Source organism: Dasypus novemcinctus, chromosome 15 (genome assembly GCF_030445035.2).
Source record: "Dasypus novemcinctus isolate mDasNov1 chromosome 15, mDasNov1.1.hap2, whole genome shotgun sequence".
In the NCBI taxonomy this organism is placed as follows: domain Eukaryota; kingdom Metazoa; phylum Chordata; class Mammalia; order Cingulata; family Dasypodidae; genus Dasypus; species Dasypus novemcinctus.
Genome location: NC_080687.1, coordinates 24,814,862 through 24,841,437, shown reverse-complemented (window position 1 = coordinate 24,841,437; position 26,576 = coordinate 24,814,862). Strand labels below are relative to the sequence as shown.

At 38.8% G+C, this 26,576-nt stretch overlaps 1 protein-coding gene across 1 annotated transcript; it reads right to left on the bottom strand.

Annotated features, from left to right (window-relative positions):
* Positions 1-11,451: 11,451 nt before the first annotated feature.
* On the bottom strand, positions 11,452-12,752 carry LOC101426506 (RNA-binding motif protein, X chromosome-like). Its single transcript, XM_004471196.5, has one exon. The coding sequence runs from the start codon at positions 12,750-12,752 to the stop codon at positions 12,003-12,005; it is 750 nt and encodes a 249-aa protein (XP_004471253.3). The 3' UTR covers positions 11,452-12,002.
* Between the last annotated feature and the right edge of the window lie 13,824 nt (positions 12,753-26,576).

Below are 26,576 nucleotides of genomic sequence, written 5' to 3'. Positions count from 1 at the left end.
AGATAATGCATTATCCCTTGCTATCCAAACTCAGGCCTCCAAATCAGGGATCAAATAGAATTGAGAAGTAAAGGGAACTTTTATAAGACAGTTAGAGGGAAGGGGGAGGGAACTGCAAATTTAAATATTGTGGACATCTTCACCAAAAAGTGATCTTTGAGAGACCGTTCCAAGCAGAGAGATTTGCAAATACAAAAATTTAGGGGAGGGAGAATGCCGCTGAATTTTAAGTGTGTGAGGAAAGAATGATGGATGAGATCAGACAAGCAGCGGGGGGCCAGATCATGGAAGGCTTTTGTACACAATTGTAGGACTTTGGATTTTCTCAGAAAGAATTGGGGACTCAATGGAGGACTTTGAGCAGAGGAATAAGTGTACTCATGTACTTCACGAGTATGTACCGTAGGAAGGTGAGGGTGGATGCTGGGAGACAAGCTCGAACGCTTTTACAGTAATCTGTGTGCAACACCACGGTGGTTTAGACCCAGGTGGTCACAGTGGAGAACAGCGAAGTCAGATTCTGGAAATATTTTGAAGGTAAAGCCTAATTTATTCTTGATGGATTAGAAGTGAAGTATGAAAAAAAAAAAGGAGAGGTCAGGGATAACTCCAAAAGTTTTGTTTGGTTCAACTTGAAGGAGGGGGTTACACTTTACTGGGATTAGAAAAATTGAAGGAAGAGGATTTGGTGTGTGTGTATATATATGTGTGTGTGTGTGTGTATTTGAGGGAGCAGTTGTTCTGTTTTGGACGCGTTAAATTGAAGATGCCTATTAGGTATCCAAGTGGAAATATCACCTGGAATAATAGACTCTGGAGTTTAGGGGAGAGATGTGGACTGAAGATACGCATGAGGAATCATGAGGAATTGTGGGGATATGGGTATTATGTAAATACAGTGCCTGGTTGAAGTCCTGAAGGGAATTTTGTGTAGAGAAAAGGATTAAGAAGAGACTCCTAGAGGCTCCAAAGTTAAGCAATTGGAAAGATGCGGAAGAACCAGCACAGCAGATGAAGAATATACCACCTGTCAGGTAGGAGAAAAACATACTTGTTTTCAAGGAGGGACTGATTGAGTGTGTCAAATGCTACTGGAAACTCAAATGGGTGATGGCTGCAAGTGTTCCTTGTGAGTAGCAACATGGAAGTAATTAGCACTTTTCTAATGAGTGGTTTCAGTGGTGGTGGAGGTAGAGGTGTGTTACACGAAAGCCTGTTTAGAGAGAGTGTGAGAGAGAATGAAAGGGGAGATGAAGGCAAAAGAATAGATAACTCTTTCAAGATGTTTTGCTTTCAAGGAGAAAGAGCAGTGGGAAAGTAGTTAGAGTGGTAGGATGGACGGAATAATTGCATGCTTGTAGTGTGATAAGAACATTCCAGTGAAGAAAGAGAATTGATGATGTACAAGAACAAGCTCTTAATTAGTAATAGGGAGGAGTTATGAAATGAGCTAATTCTCTTCTCACCTATGATGAAGGCCTGAATAAAATCTGTGAGGAAAATGAAATACAGGCATACCTTGCTTTAGTGTGCTTCACAGATATTGGGTTTTATACAAATTGAAATTTTGTAATAACCCGGAGTCAAGCAAATCTATTGACACAATTTCCAACAGCATGTGCTCACATCATGTCTCTGTCACATTTTAATTAAACTATATAAATAAGGTTTTTAGATACACTTACTAGACTATAGTAAATTAAAGTATAAACATAACTTTCATATGCACTGGAAAACCAAAAAATTCGTAATTCATTTTATTGAGATATTTGCCTTATTGCAGTGATCTGGAACCAAACCTGCAATATCTCCACGATATGCCTGTAAATGAACTTGGAAGGCAGAAATAAATTCAGAGTCTTGTGTAGAACAAGTTATTTACTGAAAAGAAAAACAGGTAAGAAAAATTGGGAGGACCAAGTTCAAATGTACCTTATTTATTCAGCTATTCATTGGTAATTAATCCGTAGTAATAACCAGTGGTGAACTAGTATATGTTTAACAGTGTCTCCAGATGAAAGAGAAGCCCTGGTTTAGAGTCGCTGCCATTGTCTATGGTGTAGCTATTCCCATATAATTTCAGGGTACCAATGTGCTATCCCTGAATGAGGAGCTTAGAAAAGATGTGAACAATCAGCTTTGGTGAGCTAGTAAAAGCTGGTTCCGGAACACCACTGGAATAAAGAACACTTATGAATGGATATATTTGGTCAGGTTTTCACAGAAGCAACTCTGAGGCAAACATTTGGGTGTGAGTTATTAATCAAGGGCATTCTCCCGTGGGAGATGTGCAAGGAATGAGGAATCAGAACAAAGATGGGTAGGAAGGCAGACAAGGATGTGATAGCAGGGAAAGTCCCTCAGAACGTTGCTTCAGCCCAATCCAGTAGAGAATATCTGGAACAAATAACTTGCCTCAGGGTCATCCCAATCACACGCAGCAAGGCCGTGTCATCTCTTTTGGTCTGGTGGTAGCAGTCTGTGCAGCTAAATCCTGTGTTGCCTCCTTCTGTTCAATGATACAGAGAAAAGAGGGATGCCCTTCACCAGCAGCTTGGAAAGTAGAGGAAGCAGAGAAGATTTGATTGCCAAGATGATCCCTGCCATGGGTTTTGAAGGGTAAATAGGGGCTTACCTAGAAGACAAAAGTGTAGGGGTGGGAATTTTGGGGAGAGAGTACAGCACATGCTTGTCTGATACAATGGGCTTCAATCCTGGCTACACATCAGAATCATTTGGGAAGCGCTAAATAAATACAGGCCCTGGACCCCAACATCAAAATTTGAGATTTAATTATTTCAGACACTCATAGTTCTTAAAGCTCCTCAGTGATTTGTCTGTGCAGTCAAGGTTGATGGTCAGTCTTCTTGAACTCTGAAGCAAAACAACAATTTTTTGAGAACTAAAATAGCCGTGTTGTTGGAACACAAGTGTTCTGTGTGTGGGTGTGTGTATAGGCATATATAATGAAGTACCTTGCATGCCAGTGTTTTATGGGTTTTATTATCTTACATTTTGTGCGTTAATAATTTCTGGCAAAGCTACACATACAGAGATGGAAAAATGTATTTCAAAATCCAATTCAGTTTTTGCCTTCTTTTAAAAAGGCTATTTTCTAATTCAGCACTCATTAAACACCTCTTCTTAGAAATCTGCTTGTATTTCTAGTCAGTTAGGTGCTTGACCATCTACTAAATTGCATTATTCTCTAATTATATTTTGCCCATAAATCTTTTCACCCAGATTATAAATCCTTCCAGAGTTATGATATGTTTTTCTGGTATCTTCCACAGCTGAGCCCCAAGTTCTGTGGGTGTGAACGCATTTGGATATAGGATCCTCTCTTCGAAGATGTTATTAATTAAGGCGTGGCCAAATTGAATGAGTGTGGACCTTAATCCAATCCAGCTGATGTCCTTCGAAGCAGAGGAAATTCAAATGTGGTTAGTTACTAGAAACCAGAGAAGCCAGAGAGGAGAGAGAGATCACCATGTGACAAGAAACCCCCAGGATTGCCTGTAAGCCAGCAACAGAACACTATAGACTCCAGGAGAAAGCATGGCCTTGTGATACCTTGAGGTTGGACTTCTAGCCTCCAAAACCATGAGACAATAAAGTCCTGATGTTTAAGCCAACCCATTGTATGGTATTTCTTATGGCAGGTCTGGTGAACTAAGAAAATTGTTTTAAGCTAGCAGAAGTTGGCCAATTAATTGGATAATATAATCAATAAAGACAGTCCATACAGTTACCTGTTGGAAATGATTTCAGAAATTTTTACTTGTTCTTAGCAGAAAATGTGATTAGGACTTTATACCACGTTGTCTGGCTAATTTGGAAGAAAAATGGTGTGTGTAAACAGCAACATAAGTGGAACAATCAATCAGCCACATGCCTGAAGTGCCTTGATGAGACAATGTCATTTTAAACATCTGAATTATTACGTGAGACCACCTTGACTGCCATCATTTTCCAGCTCTAGCAGTGCTTTCTAAAAAGCTAACATTTATCTTGACTGTTTTGAATTTGGCTCAGTAGGAGATCTCACTGAAGGAACAGGCAAACAGTGCAACTTCCCTTGATAAGGTAAATATTATGTTAAGATAATTGTTAACTTTGGAATGAGCCCCACTGTAGGGCATGTTTAATTACTAGCCAAAATTGCACATATCTCTCTAATTAAGCAAACTTACCCCTCCTCACAACACATGTCTGTTGAGAACAAAACAAGTAGAAATAAGAACAGATTACATATTAGTGAAAATCCCTGGATCATATTCAGGATAAAATGTGGGAAATCCTTCACTTTAGTACCAAAAATATTCCAAGAGTTTTAATTAATATTTAATTAATAACTACAGCTGTTCACTGACAGAGTCTGTGCTTTACAAATATCTTAAATTTTACTTAATTCTCATAGCAATCACAAATTTGGAAACCTGGAGAAGCTGAGTGACTTGCTCAGAAGTCCCTTTCTCCAAGAAGCTGCCTCTGACATTCGAAATTCCAAATAGATTGCTCTTCAGAGGACCCTTAATGGCCATTATCACTCTCCTAGTACCCCGCATGTCTCTATCACTGCATTTGCAACCCTGGACTATAATTATTCATTTTCCTGCATTGTAATTCAAAGTCCAGGAGACAAGTAATAATGACTTTTAGGGATCATATGCTACTTTTTAAGTCTGCCTAGAGACTTTCCAGAATTGTCTCATGTATTTTATAGATCTATATGTCATATGGTCCCATTTTTGTGAAAGTAAGACTACAGACTCAGATATTTTGAACTGGAGCTTTGGTTGTATGCTTATGTGTATGCAAGAAGAAATCAAGGATTGGCCACCACCCACAGATAGGAGACTCTCACACTTCAATTCTTACATCAAGTTTACAAGTGTACTCGAATGCAGCTTAAGACCTCACTAACACCCCCTGCCACCTTCATCTTTCCAGAATAATTGTGGGATGATAGAGGAGAAATGAAATATTGATTACATTGATTATATGGTCATAACTCATTTTACTGTACTTTGCTTTATTGTGTTTCACAGGTACCATGTTTTTTAAAATTGAAGGTGTGTGGTAACCTTGCATTGACTAGGTCTATCAGTGCCATTTTTCTAATAGCATGTTCACTTTGTGTAATTGTGTCATATTTTAATTAAGGTATGTACATAGGATTTTTAGATGTAATTCTATTGCACACTTACTAGACTGCAGTATAGTTTAAACATAACTTTTATATACACTGGGAAACCAAAAAGTTTGTGTGACTCGCTTCATTGTGATATTTGCTTCATTGTGATAGTCTGGAATTGAACCTGCAATATTTCTGAGGTATACCTATATTCATTTCTTCTCCAAAAAAAATACTTTCTTTTCAAAGGCCAGCTGCCAGTGATCCTTGGCCCCTCTGCCAAATGGTAAGGCATATGGCAGTGTCTTCTGGTCTTTTTCTTCTCATCTTGGTTCTGTTTCATCATCTTGCTTCCTGTGGCTTTCTTAACACTCTCATTATCCATTCCATTTTTAAATAACTCCAGTAATAAGATTAAGACCCATCCTAAATGAGGTGGGTCTCACCTTAACTGAAGTAATCTTATCAAAAAGTCCTACTTAAAGGAATTTATGTCCACAGAAATGGATTAAAGAACATATTTTCCTGAGGTACATCAAGCTTCAAACCACCATAGAAAATAAGCACAGTACAATAAATTAGGTAAGGTACGTGTCTGAAAGGAGATTCAGAAAGACATCTTAAAATACATGTATTTGCTCAGAAGAACAAAGGAGAGTATGTTTGAAGGAGTGAAACAATGAAGATTTGTTGTTGTTTCTACCTGAATATGTGGCATAAATTCTATTTGTTATAAAAGAACTGGTTTCTCTCTTTAGTACTTCCTCTAAGGAGGCCAACTGAGAACTCTACTACCCTGAACACAGTGTAATTGGTCAGTGGTGGATATATGTCCAATGTCAAGCCAATCAATCACTTTCCATTGATTGACATGTGCTTTGAGAGAGGACCTCTTTCTATGGTCAAAAACATGTAATTTGGGAATTCCTATGAGGCATTTTTCCTGCAACACCAGGACATTCATCCAAGAATAAAGCCAACCTGGAAAGCAGAGACACAGATTCTAGTTGACTTTGGTTGAACTGCTGGATCCAATTATTTCTAAAAACTGAGGGAAAAAAAGGACTATGGTAATTATGTACCCCAGAAAAAAAAACATGTTCTTAATCTTAAAACCCTTCATATGGGTGTGAACCTAATGTAAATAGGATCTTTGAAGACGTTATTTTTAGTTAAGGTGTAGCCAACTGAATCAAGATGGGTCTTAATCCTATTATAGAAGGCCTTTTAGAGGAGGCCACAGGGAGAAAGTCACCAAGGAGAAGCAAAAGCTGGAAGTCAATGGAACCTGGAAGAAAAATGAGATGACATTACCATATGACATTATGCATGTTAACTGGATAGGCTGAGAGTTTTCCAAATGATCAAGTATTGTATCTTTTTTGCATAACAGGCCATTCCTCAATTTATCTCTTTCTCTCATGTACTTTACTATAAGCAGCAAGGAGAAATCAGGCTATGTCTTCCATACTTTGATTGGAAATCTCAATTAATTATGCAAGTTCAAAACTTATAACTTCTGCCTTCCATCCAACATCAAAACACAATTCCACCAATTCCTCTCCTACTTTATAATAAGGATTGCCATTCCTCCTATTTCCAATAATATATTCATTATTTCTTTCTAAGTTCTCCCTAGAAGTTCACATAATGTCCATATTTCTACCAGCAATCTCTTCAAGGCAATCTAAGATTTTACTATCGATCATCTTGAGAATTCTTCCTCTTCCTACCTATTACCCAATTCCAAAGCAGCCATTTCCACATTTGTTACAGCAGCATACCACTTTGCAGTATCTAAAACTGTCTTTGTCTCTCTGTATCAGTACAATCCATCATAGTTCCTAAGGGAGGAATGCTTCCACCAGGGGCCTACCTGGCCACTTTGACTTCTCATACCAGTGAATCAATAGCAAAGAAGGGGAATACTATACTGGCTGGGATGAATGATCGAGACTATTAAGAAACAATTGGATATTATACCAAGATCACAGGGAGAAATATGTCTGGTCGGCAGAGTTATCTCTTATTTCTCCTACATCCTATAACAAAACTTAATAAAAACTTACAACAAGCCAATACAGGCAAGATTGCTAATACAGAAATGAATGTTTAGGTCACCCTACAAAGCAAAGAACTGTGATCAGCTGAGGTTCTTCCTGAGGTTAAGTAAATATGAAATAGGCAGTGGAGAAAGGAAATTACAAATACAAGTTTTAATCTTATAATGAGTTTCAGAAACAGGATTGTAGTACTTATGAGCATTTCCTCCTTAATTTGTTTGGAATATATTTGTATGCATCTACATCTATTTTTAGATCAATTTTTATATCTATGTCTAGTTATACTGATTATTTTTTTTCTCCTTTCCATTTTCCATTTCCCTACTGTGTAATTTAAGATGTGGTAAAAGAGTTTGAGCTTTTATCTCTGTATTTAATTTACAGGTTATCAAAATGGAAGTGCACCTCAACTAGAAAAGGAATGAACATCAATAAAAATGTTTAAAGTAAGACTTTTTGAATCCTTGTTTTTGGGAGGATAGTATGTTTTTAGTTGTATCAGAGAAGGATACAATTTGTTAGGCAGAAGCATTGTTTATAAAGCATCTTTATTTGAATGTTCAGTGTGTACTAAATAGTTGGGTGTGGACAAGACAACAAGGGGTAGATTGTACTCAATTGTTCTATTGTCAATTTGGTTAATGTGAGATTCTCAGAATCCCTTTCCTGGTTTGGAGTTGGCCAAAAGTAGAACTTGAACAAGATTGGGAGATAAAAGTGAAACAGCAGATGTTGCTCTGTAAACTGACAGACAGAGGTAGAAATGGCTGGTGAGCTTCTAGATTGTCCTAACTTTCCTCCAATCCATGTTCAGAAATTCTACCAACTGCTGGCTTTCCAATAGTAGTTCCACGACTACCACCAAATACTTGTTGACAGACCTAATGAGGCAGTAACTTCCCACAGATCTCTCTACAAACTTTTACTTCAGAGTTCTACTTCAGCTACTGGACATTCCTGTACTCTCAGATTCCCCAGCAAGCTCCAACTCGTCCACCTATGTCAGTGATTTGGCTGGTTAGTAACTTTTTAATTACTGGTTAATAACTCTGGCTTTCCAACTCCTTTTCTGGAATTTATGTCCCCAGCTTCTCCAACAATACAAGGTTGGGTTTCTCTAGAGTGGTTCTATATCCTCTACATAATATTTATTTCTTTGGGAAAATAAGAATTAAAGTGTATAAGAAAAGTTGACAAAATATTCAAGGAAATCTTAGATAGCTTCATTTACTTGGACATGTGCATATGCAGTTTTGAAACATAAATGTGATGTCTAATTGTGCTAGTACTTAAAATGAAAATAAAAGATTAACGGTCATAAAAGTAGTATCCTAGCATTAAGTAAGTTGATTATCCACTTAATATAATGTAATGCCAACAGATTTAATTCATATTACAACTAAATTAATAGCCATTTAGGATAGTAAATAAAATGGCCATTTGTTATTTTTTAAATTTTTAATTAATAATAAGAGTTTGGGAGTAACAAGGGAGCACAATAGATATTAATTCCTTGGTAGTACAGTAAGCAGGTTATCTTTATGGAATGTCAAACTTTTGTCTAATTCAGGAATAAAGCTAGTAAATTTAGGAAAATAATAGATCAAATCAGTTATTTAGAGTGTTGTTGAAGAAAGAGGCTACCCTACTGAATAGTTTTCATTTGGTAGTCTTTCTTTTTCCTGGCTAGGGTGGACACAATCAGAGTCTAGGTCTTTTTCTATTATTGTGTTAGGCATTTGGTATGAAAATAAGCTACACAGTGTACTATTGCACTAACGACTAATTAAAAGGATTAAAAAACCAATCCTCTCTTTGGTAGAAGGCAATATTCTGAAAGCAAGGTGGAATTTATAGTGAGGGAAAAGGGGAAGAAATGCATTCTATGTCAGAATATTATTTCTTGTCCTAACAGAAGTGCCAAAATATGTCTGCTGTCATGTAGACTTTTCCTAGTGCATTGTACCCAGTAGTGCTTCATTCATTACATATATATATGTAGTCAAGCTACATTTCAATGCATTAGGGTACTATCTATTTAGAACACAAACTCTTAAGTATTAAGACATAATACCTCATTGGTGAAGATAGTCAACCACCACGCCAGGGAACCGAGAGTGCCTACAACTACAAGCAGGAGAATCGCATCCATCAACCATGTGGGATCTAAGCCTCCTCTCGATATAGAGGTGGAGTGGACATCACCATCCACAGGATGGAGGAATAAAATATGGATTAGAGCAGACTTACTGGTATTCTACTATAGAACTATTTTGACTAGTAATAGAAGAAACTGAATCACTGATGTGGAGAAAGTGGCCACAGTAGTCGCTGAGGGCAGGGAGAGGGAAGAAGAGACATGATATGGGGGCATTTTCGGGACTTGGAGTTGTCCCAAATGACATTGCAGGGACAGATGCTGGACATTATATATCCTGCCATAACCCACTGAAAGTAATGCGGGAGAGTGTAAACTACAATGTAAACTATAATCCATGCAGTGCAGCACTGCTCCAAAATGTATTCACCAAATGCATTGAATGTGCCACAATGATGAAAAAAGTTGTTGATGTGGGAGGAGTGGGGGGTTGGGGTGTGGAGTATATGGGAACCTCTTTTATGTTTTAATGTAACATTTCTTGTGATCTATGCATCTTAAAAAAGAAGAGAAAAAAAAAGAAAAAAAGAAAAAAAAAGAAGCAATACCTCATTAAGAAATGAGGTGGAGGAGGGTGGAATAGTAGAATTATCTAAAAGCTCTTTAAACTCCATCCCCTACCCCAATTTTTATATTCCCACTGAAAATGGATGCATGTAGGGTCCAATGAGAAGCACCAACACAATAGGGAGAAGTTGTTATTGATTGATGTATGTTTCATCCTTTGGTTATGTTTATATAGAAAAAAATACTGATTGGAAATATGAAAAAGCAAAGAATTTTGAGTCATTTAGTCATCCTTAATTTGTCATTGTGTATATGTGTGTGTGTGGGGGGTGTATGTAAAGGGGCTAAAATTTAAGCTAAAATTGGAGTAAAATTGGGGTACATTTCTACTTCATATTCTGTTGGCTGAAGGGCTGCCAATGCAAAGTGCTGGAAATGGGTTGGCTTTTCTAAACAGGCTTTATTTGGGGGTAAAAGTCTTACAGTTTCAAGGCTGTGAAAAGTCCAAGTCAAGTCACTGTAGAAGGTGTTTTCTTCCAAACTCAGCTGCCACATGTTGAGGGAAGATGGCCGCTGATCTCTGCTGAGGTTTGAGCTCAGCTGAGGGCAAAGAGGCATAAGGCTTGTCTCTTTCCAGGTATCCTCTATCAACCTTGGCTATGCTGCATTCTTCCCAAATTCAGCTGCAAGCTATTGGACAAATGACTTCTCTCTCCCTGGGCCTCAGTTCTTTGAACCTCTCATGGGCTCAGCTGTGGGTAAACTGGAGTTGTTTTTTTTTTCCCTCACGAGGCAGGATCAAATATGGCGACTTCCTTTTCCTGTCTATTTGTGTGTGTTTTTATCAGGTCCAGCAAGAGAGTGGAGACTCAATCTGAGCCATGCCTCACTGACGTAGTCCAATCAAAAGCCCTAAGTGATCTTATCAAGTAATACAATCAAAGGTCTCTCGAGGAAGTGTAATGCAATCAAAGGGCATCACGCCCACAGGAATAGATTAGTTTAAAAACATGATCTTTCTCTTTTGGGGAATCATCAAATGATCTTAAATTGCCACAGTACAGAACTCAGGTTTCTATATAATTGCAATTACTGTTATCTCTTTAAATACCTGTAATCACGATCAAGAAGTGCTGGTTGGGTGAAATCTGTTTCTACGCTATGCAGATTTGTTGGACTGGCCTAAATTATCATCACATAAATGTTGAGTACCCCACTGAGCATGGTGTGAATCTTGCTTGCTTGCTGCCATTTTTCATTGGTAAAATAGTCAGTCAGTGAAAATACAGCAGTTAGCAGAAATACCCCATGAATGCAAGTTGCAAAGCAGCCTTCTGGAAACATGAATGATTAATGACATTTTCTTTCCTAAATTGTCTGGCTCATACTTACTTGAGTTACACTTCTGTATCACTAAACATTTTTTTTTTTTTTTGGTTTTGGCCAAACTTTTTTATTTAGTATTCTGTAGTTGTTTAACACACACTTAAATGGTCTTACTGGGGGAGGGGAGAAAGGGGAGGTTCTTGCAGATTCCTAAAGAAATGTCAGAAAGGCAAAATATGGCCAGCATTATTATATCCATGTTTTTTTTTTGGGGGGGGGGGGCTTTACTGGGTGAATAGCACTTTCCTTACATAAGCATCTGATCTCAGTTTTCCATACTGAGAACAGAGATTTCAGTTTGAAGACATCCTGAAATCCTAATTGTAGCATTACCCCCACCACCCGCTAAAATATCTAGCTTGTATAGGCAGAAAGATTCATCTCTCCATTTTAGATGGCTAGATGTTTGTGGAAGCTCTCTGGAGTGCTTGCTGCATTTACTGGGGAAAATCAGATAGGAAGTGGCCTTTAGGGACATTCTTACTTGGAAAATTACAACACTAGTACACAAGTCAAGTCTTACACATTTAACATTTGCTTGTTGAAAGCAATGTCATAAATCAAATAAAATTAAACATGTTTTACTTTTCCTCACAAGAACATAAAAATTATGGAGGGGAAACTTAACAGGTAATTTAAAAAAGTTAACACAATTTTTCCTCTTAGTAGTCCTTGGGTATTTATGACAACAGTTTCCACTTTTTGTTTGTTTTCTTTGAACAGGGGTTTTGGTCCATAGTTTTGTTTGTTTTTAGTATCTGCTTCTGCCTCCCCCTCTATCAGATCGGCTTCCTCCACGGCCACCACCTCTTGGTGCTCCGCGGCTTGAACTGCTGTAGGAATCACGTGGAGGAGGGTACCCCCTTTCCATAGAAGGGGGAAGCCCTCTTTCTTGTCTGCCAACCCGATCACGGCCACTTGAGTAGAGATCACTTCGGCTGCTTGAGTAACTGTCTCGACTTCCACCATATCCGTCCCGTGAGCTGCTGTAATCATCATAGCGACTGCTTCCACCATAAGATGGCGGGGGCCCTCGTGTAGGTGGAGCACTACGTGAGTTACCATAACTCTCATATGAATCTCTGTAGGACCCTCCACTCGGATGATCTGAATAATCTCGATCACGACCATAGCCATCTCTATCACTATAGCCTCTTGAAGGGTAGTCATCACGTGAACTGGAATGACCATAATCACGGTATGTATAATCTCTTGGTGGTGGTGCATAATCTCTCGTATCACAAGAACTTGGGTAATCTCTGCTTGAATAGCTGTTTTTAGTAGAATATCCATCATCTCTTGGGGACAAATAAACATCTCTACGAGAGGGCAAGGGTTCCCTTCGTGGCGGGCCTCCATAACTATCTCTTCCACGTGAAACAGGAGCTCTCCCTCCCATTCCACTGCTGCTGCGAACTGGTCCTGAGGGAGCAGATCTTTTAGGAGGAGGTCCCCCACTTCGTGGTGGTGGTCCTCTTTTAGAAAGAAAAATATGGTACATTTTCAACTTAACCTCCGGGTATTCAACTAGAAACCTAGTAGATAGATTTTCTTTCTTTCAGAGAACTGGATGCCAATTGTTATCAGTGGAAGCACACAATTGAATGTTGTTCTCACTTAAGGCTGTTTACTTCTTCCAAAATGTAGCAGAAGCTTGAAAAGTGATTCCTTTCCCCCAAAACCAAAGCTTTTATGTAAAACAACTATTCAGAGGGGAAAATTCAAATTCACTTTTATTCTCCAGTTTGATTCAATGCACAGCCATTGAGTTATTACCCTTTCTCCAAACCCCTATCCCAATGTTTTCACTTTGAAGATCTTCAGTTAATCTATTTCTACTTTGTAGAAATTTGGTTTTAATGAGCAAGTATTTTTAGACAGTAACAAAACTGGTTCCCAAATTTCATAAGCATTACTTTTGTTTCTCTAAAGGATTCATCAAAGGTAGCCAATAGGTGACATATTTTATTTAGGTGACAGCTAGGTGAAAAGTATTTAGACTTTATTTCTCCCCTGCAGGAGATCAGAGCCTGAAATGGACCCTGCCACCCCCACGGGTGAAACTGGGCAGGAAGCTGATAGACGAGTTAGACCCTCCATCCATTCTCCATTGTAGAGCTTTCCTCTGGTGTAGAAGGCTTGTCTTATGAAGTTATCCTGGGAGAAAATGAAAGTAGACATATGCCTCTGGAAATCAGACTTGGATAAGGAGTGTATTAAGATAATTGTTGTACTTTATCCAGGATGTTTTCTCTTCCTGCCACTACAGCATGCCTGAATGGAGCATCATTTCCAATGGACTGCAGTTTGAAAGTGTCCATTACTGTTACCTAAAGTGAATTAGACAGAATGACTTTAGAAGAAATAATAGGCCACTGATGGTCAATAACAAGCAGTCATATGGGCTATTATTTTTGAGAACTACTTTGGGTGAACCTGAAATCATTCTAACCTTTGGAGAGAACATTACATTCCCATACCCAGGACCATATTTTGCACATATATGGCCTTTTGCAGAAATCATATTTTGTAATTTATTAAGAATTATTAATTTACACACACATTTATGGGGAACACTCTAAAACCCAGAACCTCTGGTGAAAGAAAAAAAATTAAGAATTTAATTTGAATAGTAGCTAGGTCTGTGCACTTACAATTTCAAAAATATAGCAAGAGTGTAAGGTTTTGGTTTAATAGGTAAATGTTTAAAAGGAACCAAACCTGTCTTCTTTTTAGAACAGTTGGCCAATTTACCACATTTTCACATAAGGTTATGCTGCAGTCACAAATGAACATCTCCAAGGTTACATGTCCATTGCAGGTATCAGGGCACTCTCCTCTTACCTTCACAGAATCCTCATTTTGCAAGTGAGGTGGGTAGAGCTAGAAGGTTGCTTGTGAATGTGGCAGCAGAAAACGTGCTTTCTAGTGGTTCTCTCACAACAACACTTGAATGCTCAGCCTGACAATAACAGATGGCTCATGATGCATTAGAACCGGTCACATGGGGGGTCGGAAAGTCTGTCCCTTCTGGGTGCCCAGAAGAGGAGGGAATAGGAAGATCTGGTGAACAGCACAAATGGCAGCTGCATCATCTTTCTTTATGGTATTTATCCTTATTTCCAAGAAATGCTGTATGCTAATGGATGAACTGGGGATATGAGCAGAGACCATGCAAGAAAATCCAATGTCTCTACCAGTTAAGATGTAAGGAATAATAATTTATGGATAGGTCATGGAGCTTCATTTAAAAGATTTGCAAGCTTTATAAATATAGCATAACTGGAGTTACTGGGATAACTCCTTTCTGGAGATGGTGCTAGCTGAGCAGAACTGGGGGAAAAAAATTATCTCACTTGGATTCTACAGAGACATTTCTGGACGAAACATCATAAGAAAAGAGTGCTAACCATGATAGTTCTTAGGAGGATCCAAATCACCTGAATGTGGACCATACTACTATGGGCATGGAATATAATAATATTGTCATGCACTGGGTGTGTTCCCAAATGATCAGAAATTGAAAGCAGAACAGTTGAGCGTAACAACTGCCTGTCAGGCACCTACAGAGAATATACAGCCAGGAGGCATTCAGTGCCATATTACCAGCTGAGCTGTGTCATCCATTAACCAGTTACAGAAATACAATAATTTGATTTGGGAATTCTGTAACGGAAATTCATTGGGACATGAAATTGCAACATCAATATATCCTTTACATATTGTTAAATTGTAAAACTATTTGGTGTTTTCCATTAAAATACATCAACACCCTAGTGCAGAGATTCTCAAAGTCTAGTCCCTAAGCAGCAGAATCAATATTATTTGAGAAGTTTTAGAAATGCAAATTCTCAGGCTCCAACCCACTCCTAGCGAATCAGAAACTCAAAGTGGTGGGGCCCAGCAATCTGTGGTTTAACAAACCTTCCAGGTGATTCTGCTTAATATTCAAGTCTGAGAACAGCTGCCCTCGAACACACTATTCTACCATGAACAGAGATCTTAAGAGATCATCTGGTACAGTAGTTCCAAATCCTGGGTGCAATTAAAACTACCTGGAGAACTTGTACAAAACATAGATGCCTAGTATCAGGGGACTCCCAGTGATTCTAATTCAGCTTGTCAGGGTTGGGGCAAGGATATCACATTTATAAAAAAATTTCCCATGTGATTCTAATGTACAGCCAGGGTTGAAAATCACTGATGCCTAGTGTCACATTGTACAAATGTATAAAAGGAGGCCCTAGGACGTGGGTAGCCCAAAGTCTAAAGCAAGTAGCTCATATGCAAGCCTAGGAAACTGTCTGTGTTGCACTTAAGGAACAATGTCTACTGTATTATCATTAAAAAATCAAATAATCAATGCATAGTTTCAAGATTCATAATCTGTTTTTGACCTGGATGAATCATAAGCAGGCATCTCTCTTATTGCTTCAACTCTTAATTAACAACCTCTTTGGTTTCACGGTACTATATTTTTATATATATAAAATTACTCATCATGCAAGATTGAAAAAACAAACCTCTGACATAATAAGGATGTAAACAACAGAAAAACAGGTCATTATTTTCACATTAAATTTAACCAGGATTCTTTCTGGTTTGTCTTTTACAAATCAATAATAATTGCATAAATATTCTGTTTCTAGTACAGAATGTGTGTGGTCTTTTAAAATAAAATAATGGGTCAATTTTTGCACTGGCAAGTTCAACCATAAGTGTAATGTTCTTAATTTTTCCAAGTCTATTTAATTTTAAAAGATGTACTACAAATCTTTTACTTTATCCCCAAATCAGTTGTGGCAATAAAATCCTACGTGAAGACCATCACATTAGCTCAGCACAGCTACTGTCACTCCTCCCTGGAAATTCCAAGAAGTAAGCTAGGCTAGCAGCCCCAAACCAACTGGGACCAGTTTAGATTCTTACTTCTGTGCTCTAAAGACTGCTCTGCAACAAGTCAGATGGAAAATGAAGGCAGTGTTTTTCCAACCACTATGTCTACTTTTCAATCTAAATACAAAAGAATGATTTTACAGATAACATTTTCTCTTTCTGACATTTACAGTTTAGAATAATAGTTGTGAAGAATAGGAAATTGACGCAACTCTTCAGGAAGACAGAAGCACAATTCAAAAACAATTGTTTGATGATGTTTGCAATCAATATTTACAAACTTGCGATGTATTATGACATTACCCTCCTCTCCTCTTTCCCAAGTGGCGGAAGTAACACCCTCTGCTGGGAAACTGGGTGTTCATCACACAGGATGTTTTACTGTGGTGTCTGCCCTTGTAACCTGATATTTTCTCCATTGTCATGCTTTCGGTAATCATCAACGTATCAGAAAACAGGCTAGAGGTTACTATAGCAACACTAACCAAACCAGCTTGATGAAGGAGGCTGGTGAACTGGGAAATGTTGTCATTTTCAATCCTCTAACTTTCAGGGTTTGGAACTTGATTCTAAACCAACAGATCAGAATACAAGGACTCAAGCTTTTCAAACAAGCAGGGAGCTTTTGGGTGTTAAGTTTCCGGATAGGACTTATAGACCTCCTGTATAGATCAACTTAATATAGAGATTATGAAAACTGCTTTCTGTACAGACATAATTTGTAAAACAGGTGTCTGACCTTGGGTGTAAGGGATAGAGAAATTTGAAAATGGAGAAAAGGGGATAGAAAAAACAGAGAACGCTCATTCTTGCTGGTGCAACTGCCCCTTTAAGGACCTCTTGATGTTATAGAACTGTACACAGAAAAGAAGCTTGAGTATCTCCTTCCTTCTAGCCAAAAACAGCTTAACTGTTTTGTGTAAAACAGTTACACTGCAGCACAGTTGTCTTTTATCTTAATTTCTAATCTTTATTTACAAGTCCTACCTTTATCTATTTTTCCTGACTCTCCTTTAGCTTCATCTCCATAGACTGTTATCAGACTCTTCAACTTCAGGCTTTCAATTATGCCCCTTCAATATTTAGTGTTCACTACATATACCCAGCTTCTTAGGTATGGTAGGGAACAGGAAGTTGGGTAGTCTCCTCTCAAGTATGCCAAGTACACCCAAGTGGAAATCCTTGGTCTGTCTCTCTTACTATCTATAAAAGCAGGGATATGTAACTTAATTTTTCTAAGGCCCTTTCCCTTGTTTGCAACAACACCACTCTACAGGGTTGTTGTAATGATCAAATGACACAATGAATGTAAAGTATCTGGCTAAAGAGTATCTTACTCGTGATTACAGTTTTTCTTAGATGCAAACTTACAAGACAACTGGCCACCGGGTCCCCCTCTTAGCCTGGGAATGAAAGGTCTTTGCTGTGGTCCTCCAGTGGCCATGACCTTCCCATGGAGCAAGACACAGGTCAAGCGAGCACATTCTCCAGGCTTCCTTTTTTAGTCCACATGCTGGATACCCAGTGCCCTGGAAATCCACAATGAAACATTCTTAAATCTGCTTCCAAAACTGTACGGCCCATTCGCAATCCAGCCCCCTTAGGGGGAAGACCTAGGCCTTGGGTAGCCAAGGGGTGGCTGTTTGTGGGGTGTGGATGTAAACCAGACACACCTGTGAGTGGGGTGCAAATCTACATTCACACAAGGCCAAGGAAGGGGGGGATGAGAAGCTGGGTGGTGAAGCTGATACCCCCGTACCACCATATTCTAGTTCAGAAATGCAAAAAGTTTGAGAATTTTCAATTCAAACCCGACTTTTCAGGTAGGTCATCATGCAGGTATGTGTGTCTAGATAGACAGAATATATTTTATTTAGCTGTTTGTTGGTGTAGCAGTTTGATATTGTTTCTGAATTCCAAAAATAGATACTGGATTATGTTTGTAAAGTGGTCTGTCTGAAGTTTCACTTTTACATGATTAAATTTTGATTAAGGCTTTGACTGGGCCACCTCAGTAGGATGTTGAGTTCCTGCTCCCTTGGTGAGTGGGGACTCAGAGAAAACTACACCGCAGAGGAGTTAGTAGAGGTTTTGCTGCTGGAACCTTGGGAAATAAACACACAGAAGAAGAATAAAGAGGAGTAGAGATGGCTCCATAGACATGGCAGAGGCCCCAGGAAGCAAGAGTGCCTAATAGTCTACAGCTGACCTTGTGGAGAGACCAGAGCAGGTGAGCCCAGAGAAGAACAAGCCCCAGGAGAGAGAAGAGACTTATCCCAGCCTGCAGCTGATACTGGAAGAAGCTGGGACCATGGAGCCTTAAGAGGAAGAGGGAGACTGAACCTTTTTAGACATTGGTAGCCATCTTGCTTCAACACATGACAACAGACTTTGGTGAGGAAACTAACACTTTATGGCCTGGTAACTGTAAGCTTCTATCCCAAATAAATACCCTTTATAAAAGCCAACATACTTCTGGTATTTTGCATTGGTATCCCTTTGGCTAATACAGTTGACTTTGTTAATAACTTTATAGTACTTTTACAAATGGTATGAACCCTCCAGTTGTATGTATGTTAGGGGCAGACTTTACTCAGATTGTATATGCATCACCACCAAAAGATGACAGCAATCACATTGTTTAGTCTTATCCTTTTTTAAAAGGAATTTTAAAAATATTTCATAGTCCTTTACCAGGTAATATTTGAATGGATATATTGATACACACAAGATTAGGAAACCTGGAAAAAGTCAGAGGAAGTGAAAAGAGCTTAAAATCTGTTTCAGATTAAATCTCATTCAAGCATCCTTCTCTCCCTTCTTCCTAACAATTATCCAGAATTTGTAATCTCACAGATTACAGTATTTTCATAAAGACTTTAATAACCATGGTTAGCAAGAACAACATAAAAGCAGTCTAGTTTTGGGGAAGAGTGTTCCATTCCACATTGGAAGGCATTTAAATTGTTTTTCCACCCTGACCTTCGATTGTCTGCTTTTGATATAGATTCACTAGGCGGAAATGAATTAAGTCGCATCAGGGGTGGATTTTACAGGCAAGCAGAGCAGGTGGTTGCCTAGGGCAGCAAAATGTTGTAGTGACTCTGTTATGGGAGGGTCCATAAGCTGTGAGAGAGTTAGCTTGGTTTTGTGGGTTTTTTCCCCCATTCTGCCTAGGGCAGCAAAATCCCAGCATACCCTAGGGTATCAGCAGAACATTTGAATATATTTACATCTCTAATTGAATCCAGGATGGGCTGGATGGGGGGATGGTGGGGGTGAGTTTGTTTACTATTTCATGTGCTTCTGATGAGTGTTTAACTTTCTGTCTCTATCACCACTGTGGATCCTGTGACATCTCATGGCTGGAAGAGAAGACTACAGTGCCAGGCTTTTAGAGAGGTAACATGAAGGTCACATCAGGGATGTGCCAACCCAGGCAGACCAAAGGGACAGCTGGCAGTCATGCCCATTCCTTTTTTCTTCCCTTACCCTCTCTGGAGAGTCTGCGCATCATCACAACAAGAGGTTACACCTCAGCTGAACCCGGTCCAAACCTGCACCTGGTTCCCACAGCTGCCAGCACAATCTGTTCAGGTTGTCACACCAGTTCAGGTTGTCAAATTCTGAGGGAGCCTCAGTGAGATGAGAGCAGCACATTCTGAGAACAGACTGATTGTTTTGTAGCATTCATTCACTGTATGAGGGAAATTATTCATTTGTTTTATTCCAACCAATGAGCTAAAAGAGATGCAAATAAATTAGGCTCTGATATAATGTGTCATAGACAGGACAAGGAATAGGATGACACAAAAAAATGGACTCTGGCTTATTATTATATGCATGGGGCTATGTAAAAATATTCACAAGTTCAAATTTATCATATTCACCATGAGGTAACATGGGACCTATCTGCAGGATGTCTGGAAGCTTGAGCATTTGTTGACAACTATCAAATTTTAGGAAATAATGGGAAAGAATGTCTTAAATTAGCCAAAACACTCGGTAGAGTTCTTGGAGTCAATTAAAGACCCCAAGATGAAATCTTCTGAAATGTGGCAGTTAAATTGAGGTAAGATCATAACTTGTGCACATTCATGTCTGAAAAGAGAAGCTTGATGGCTGGTTGAAGTGGTTCCCTATTTTTCTACCATGGGCAGTGACATTACAAAGGAAGAACTGGGAAAGAAAAGAACCTAGAAAAATTAATGGCACAATTCTTTCTGATGCCTCTTATTGGGAAAAGCACATTAATACTTGGGAACTACAGTTTGGCAATTTCTCATACCAGATCTTTCCCAAGTCAGCAAAAGAATTTTCCTCTTTCTCTTCTAAATCATTTTATTTTTTTCCTGAATTGTGGGATATCTGTGTTTTTTTAAGTACTTCCCAATTAACAAAATATACTCTATACATAAAGCCTAAGGGATCTATTCTTATGTCACTATGTCTACACAATTCACTCTTATTGCCACTGATGGAAACTAAACATGTGCCCCAATGAAAGAAAAGTTCCTGCATAACCTAAATGAATAAGCTTTGCTAATGCAACATTATGGCTAATTTTTCCAGAGAAAACTGCACTTAGGCCTAAAGGTTCAGAAAAAATCTTCCAGCAGATACTAGAGACAAATTTAGCCCAAAGGGATTTTAAAGATGAATAGGCCATGACTGCAGAGAGTACACCAGAATACAAGGTCCAAGGCTTCAGAGCAAACTTTGAGAACTTGGCTAAATTGTCAAATGTTCCACAACTCATGCCCAGTATCCATGCAGAGAAGGGACACTGAGGAGTTGCACCTGAAGGACCAGAGGTGGATGCTTAACAAAATGCTTAACCTTGTTGCAATAAATATAATGAAGACAGTTTGGGATGATATGTGGAAGTTCTTTGGGTGGTGAGGCACAAACACAGGTTGCCTGCCAGCCAAGAATGCATGTTCCTATGCTAATTGAGAACAAATGTCCAATAAAAATGACCAGTTTAAAAAAAAAAAAGAATGCATGTTAAATCTAAGACTCTGAAGGAAGGAGGGGAGAAAAAGGGCAGTGGAGGGAGCCAAGACTTACCTAATCTAGACTCCTGCAAAAGTCCATGGAAAAAGGGCAAATAACAGCACTTGTGGGTCTAGGCTCTTGCTTTTATTGAGAGCCAGAAGGGAGGGGGAGGACTTTCCTGCAGGTAATGGGGATTGGAGCTTTAAACTCTACAGTTCAAAAAGCAGAAGCAGCAAGGGCCATTTGGAGAAGCTGAGGGCAGTTTTTTACCATCTGAGCCATTTGCAGGTACATTGCTAGTAAATTATACAGCCCAAGAAGGCAATAGTGACAAGGGGCCATTCAGAGAAGCATCTGCAAGAGTTGTTCTCCACGAAGCAAGAGTTGTTCTCCATGAAGCAAGAGTGACTTTTATCATCCAAACCCTATGGAGGTGCGTGCCTTGCAGGTTGCCGTGACAACTATGGCAGGGCTAACTGGGGTAGCTGCTCAGAAGGGAAACTTACAGCTAGGCAAAAATGATAGGCACCAAAGACAATTTCTTTCATGCCATTACAAGATCTCAATATAAATTAGCAATTTCTGCATATAAGATAAATATGTTACTTTTATACCTTTTTAAAAGTGGGTCTCTGGGCATGTTTGCTTATAGTCATTGTAAAAAGCCTGGAGCTCTTGCAAACAGATGAAGATCAAATTTGGACCTCATTTATTTTTGTGTGCATAAAAAAGGAAAGGTCAAAGCTACATGACAAAGAGCAAAAGTCAGAATTTAGGTAGATTTTCATCCATTCTAGGTTGCTTCTTACTGTGTACTCTGTCTGATACTTTCAGCAGTATTTCCAAAGACAACTGATAAAAGCTGGGGGCTATTTTCAGACGATGAGAAAAACTGGGCTCTTAGATTCAAGAGTGAAAACATCTATGCTTATTTGGAGAGTGAAGGGCAATGTAATCAAATCCTCACAGGAAAAAGCAAATCATGGCATTGTAGCTAAAGCTACAAGCCTCTGCTGAATTTAAGGCTATGTAAAGTTTGCCTTGAAGATGAGTCAAACTGTGGGCTCAAAGCCCATATAAAGATATTAATATGAGCCACTAACTTAATATTGACTGCCTCTTTTTCTGTCTCTCTTTTTTTAAAATTTCAATTTCAATGATTCTATTCTTAGAATACAATTCATAAAAGTCATACTTTGATTATAGATTTTTCATCCTCTGTACCTCACCCTTTACCATTGGGAAAAATAAAAATAAGGAAGAACAAACCAGACATTTATTTTCTCACAAATTCCAACTTCTACAAACCTTGGTAAGTGTAAATAAATAAATAAAATGCATGCAAAATAATTTGTCAAACTATCAGTACTCTTGAGAGTGATGCCATCAAGATGGTGGCATAAGAAATTCCTGGGAAAATTCCCCCTTAGAGCTAAATAAAAGAACAGATTCTACTTGCTTGGAACACTGGTGGTTGAGAGCCTGGAAAAAGACTCCAGAAAAGCTAAATCAAGGGTGGGGGACAACAACTAAAAAAAGGTGAGGGCAGCTGGGACAGTTTAAGAGACACACAGTGGAAGCACTTGACCCCAGGAACCTCCTGCTATAGTCATTGATCAGACAGCCCCCCATGACAGTGACTCAGAGTCCCACACACATTCAGTTTTGGCAACTCAAGGCCAATAGGCCCACAGCATGTCCCTGTGGGTCTACATCTGTGCATAGAGAAAGCTGCCCCTGGAAACTAGAGCAACCAACAATATAACCAATTCTGGGCAAGTTGTGGACCCTAATTGCTGGTGCACCTAAATAAAAAAATCCTGTGTTTTTAAACACTGACCCCATCTGGCTCCATGGGCTGGGATTCCTTAATATGGCAGTTACCACAGGCAGAAAAGCCACATCTAAAGGGCAACTGGTCAACTGTAAGGCAGGGGCAGACCCAGGACTGAAAACTGAAGTGTAAAGGTAGCCCAGAGTGTGGGATAGCAGTTACCCAAATTATAGCTGCTGGGAAGGAAAATTTGTATAAAAACAAAGAATTTGTTCCATGTGTGCTTTAAAAGACTGTGTGATGGAGCTGGACTCAGATGTGATCTTTGTCCACAAGTCTCTCCTGTTACTTTTACTGGAACTGTAGTTGGTGCTGGGGTTTAATGTATACCCAGGGGACCTGAATCTCTGGATTGACCATGTGATAGCCAGGCCCTGAGTCTCAACAGACTTGCAACTCCTACACTCTGGTTTATTGGATTTATCCCACTCAGCTAACATGGAGGTGAAGATGGTCAACCACCACACCAGGGAGCCGAGAGTGCCTACAACTGAAAGCAGGAGACTTGCATCCAGCATCCATGTGGAATCTAAGCCCCCTCTTGATATAGATGTGGAGTGGACACAACCATTCTAAGGTCCACAGGATGGGGGAATAGAGTATGGGTTAGAGTGGACTTACTGATATTCTGTTCATGAAATATTGAGATTAGTAATCGAAGAAAATGTGGCACTGGTGTGGAGGAAGTGACCATGGTGGCTGCTGGGGGTAGGGAGAGGGAGGAAGAGATGTGATGTGGGGGCATTTTCGGGACATGGAGTTGTCCTGGGTGGTGCTGCAGGGACAGTTACCAGACATTGTATGTCCTCCCATGACCCAATGGGTGGACTGTGGGAGAGTGTGGGCTATGATGTGGACCATTGACCATGAGGTGCAGCGGTGCTCAGAGATGTATTCACCAAATGCAATGAATGTCTCATGATGATGGAGGAGGTTGTTGTTATGGGGGGAGGAGTGGGGGGAGGGGAGTGGGGGGTATATGGGGTCATATTTTTTGAATGTAATATTAAAAAAATAAAGATTAATAAAAAGACTGTATTCTGCTGTTGACCAATGGAGCATTCTATAAATATCAATTAGATCAAGTTGATTAATAGAGCTCTTCAAGCCAACTATATCCTTACTGATTTTCTGCCTTTTGGAGTTAACAATTATAAAAATGGGGTCTCCTGTTGTAATAGTGGATTTGTCTATTTCTCCTTGCAGTTCTACTAATCTTCATACATTGTGACTTCATATATCGTGACACTCTGTTCTTAGGTGCATAGATATCACATTAAAGATTTTTATGGCTTCTTGGAGAATTGGTTCTCTTATCAATAAGTGTCCTTCTTTATTTCTGACAATCTCCTTTGTTCTGAAATCTGCTTTGAAACTCATATAGATATTCCAGTTTTCTTTTGATTCAGGTTAACATGGTGTATCTTTCTCCACTCCTTTATTTTTAACCTGTCTGTATCTTTATATTTAAAGTGGTTTTCTTGTAGATAATATTTAATTGGGTCTTGTTTTTATGGCCACTCCAGCATTCTCAGTCTTTAACAGAGGTATTTAGACCATGCACATTTTAAGTGATTATTGATATAGTTGGAACATGCTTGTAATTGTTTTCATTTATTTGCACTTATTCTTTACTTCTTTTTCCCTTTCTTTTTTAACTTCTCTGGTTTTAAATGAGTAATTTTATATGACTCCATTTTCCTCTTCTCTTAACATAACAACTTTACTTCTTTTTAAATTTTTTTTGGTGGCCCTAGAGTTTGCAATACACATTAATACCTAACCTAAATCCACTTTCAAATAACACTATAACACTTAACAGGTAGTGCAGGGACCTTATACAGAGTTCTTCCAATTCTCTTCCTATCCCTTATAATATCATGGTCATGCATTTCATTTATCTATAAGTTCTAATCATATAATATATTGTACCTATTACTCTCACTATAAGAAAAATTAATAATCATAAATATTTATGATTCTAACAACAATGCCCCAAAATGTATGAGACAAACACTGACAAAACTGAAGAGAAATAGGTACCTCTCTAGTAATAGTTGGAGACTTCAATACACTACTTTCATCAAAAGGTAGACCATCTAGACAGAAGATCAATAAAGAAAGAGGGAACTTGAATAATATAATAATGAACTAAACTGAATAGACATACACAGAACATTGCACCCCAGAACAGCAGGATATACATTCTTGCACATGGATCATTCTCCAGGAGGAACCACATGTTGGGTCACTAAATAAGTCTCCATAAATTTAGAAAGACTGAAATTATACAAACATCTTCACTGACCATAATGGAGTGAAGCTGAAAGTCAGTAATAGGCAGAAAACTGAGAAAATACACACATATAAGGAAGTTAAATAACACACTCTTAAACAACCAATGGGTTAAAGAAGAAATTGCAAGGGAAATCAGTAAATATCTTGAGAAGAAAGAAAAGGAGAACACAACATATCAAAAATCAAAACTAATGAGATGAAGTTAAGACAGTGCTGAGAGGGAAACTTATACTCCTAAATGTTTGCATTAAATGTGAAAGAAGAAAGAGATAAAATGAAAAACCTAACTGCACAACTAGAGGAACTAGAAAAAGAACAGCAAACAAACCCCAAAGCAAGCAGAAGAAAGAAATAACAAAGACTAGAGTAGAAATAAATGAAATTAAGAATAGAAAAACAATGGAGAAAATTAACAAAACCAAATCTGATTCTGTGAAAAGATCAATAAAATCGACAAACCCTTAGCTAGACTGATAAAGAAAAAAGTGAAGGAAAAATAAATAAAAAAAGAAATGGGGGAGAACAAAAATTTAGACAAACTGAATGAAATGGACAAATTCCTAGAAATTCATGAACAGCCTACACTGATTCTAGAAGAAATAGAAGACCTCAGCAGACCAATCACAAGTAAAGAGATTGAATTAGTCATCAAAAACCTCCCAAAAAAGAAAAGCCAAGACCAGATGACTTCACCAGGAAATTCTTTCAATCATTCCAAGAAAAATTAATATCAATCCTGCTCAAACTCTTCCCCCCCCCCAAAAAAAAGAAGACCTGGAGGGAACACTACCTAATTCATTCAAAGAGGGTAAAATCACCCCAATACCAAAGCCAGATAAACATATTACAGGAAAAGAAAGTTATAGACCAATTTCTCTAATGAATATAGATGCAAAAGTCCTCAGCAGAATACTTCCTAATCAAATCCAATAGCACATTAAAAGAATCAAGTGGATTTCATCACAGGTTTGCAAGAGTGCTTCAATGAAAGAAAATCAATCAGTGTAATACACCACATAAATAAATCAAAGGAGGAAAATCACATGATCATCTCCATTGATGTAGAAAAGACATTTGACAAAATATCACATACTTTCTTGATGAAAACACTCTGAGGAAAGCAGACTTGGCCCAGTGGATAGGGCGTCTGTCTACCACATGGGAGGTCCGCGGTTCAAACCCCGGGCCTCCTTGACCCAAGTGGAGCTGGCCCATGCGCAGTGCTGATGTGCGCAAGGAGTCCTCTGCCAAGCAGGGGTGTCCCCTGCCTAGGGGAACCCCATGCGCAAGGAGTGCGCC

Coding starts and splice junctions, on each gene's coding strand:
- LOC101426506 (XM_004471196.5), bottom strand. CDS start 12,752: ATGTACCATATTTTTCTTTCTAAAAGAGGACCACCACCACGAAGTGGG.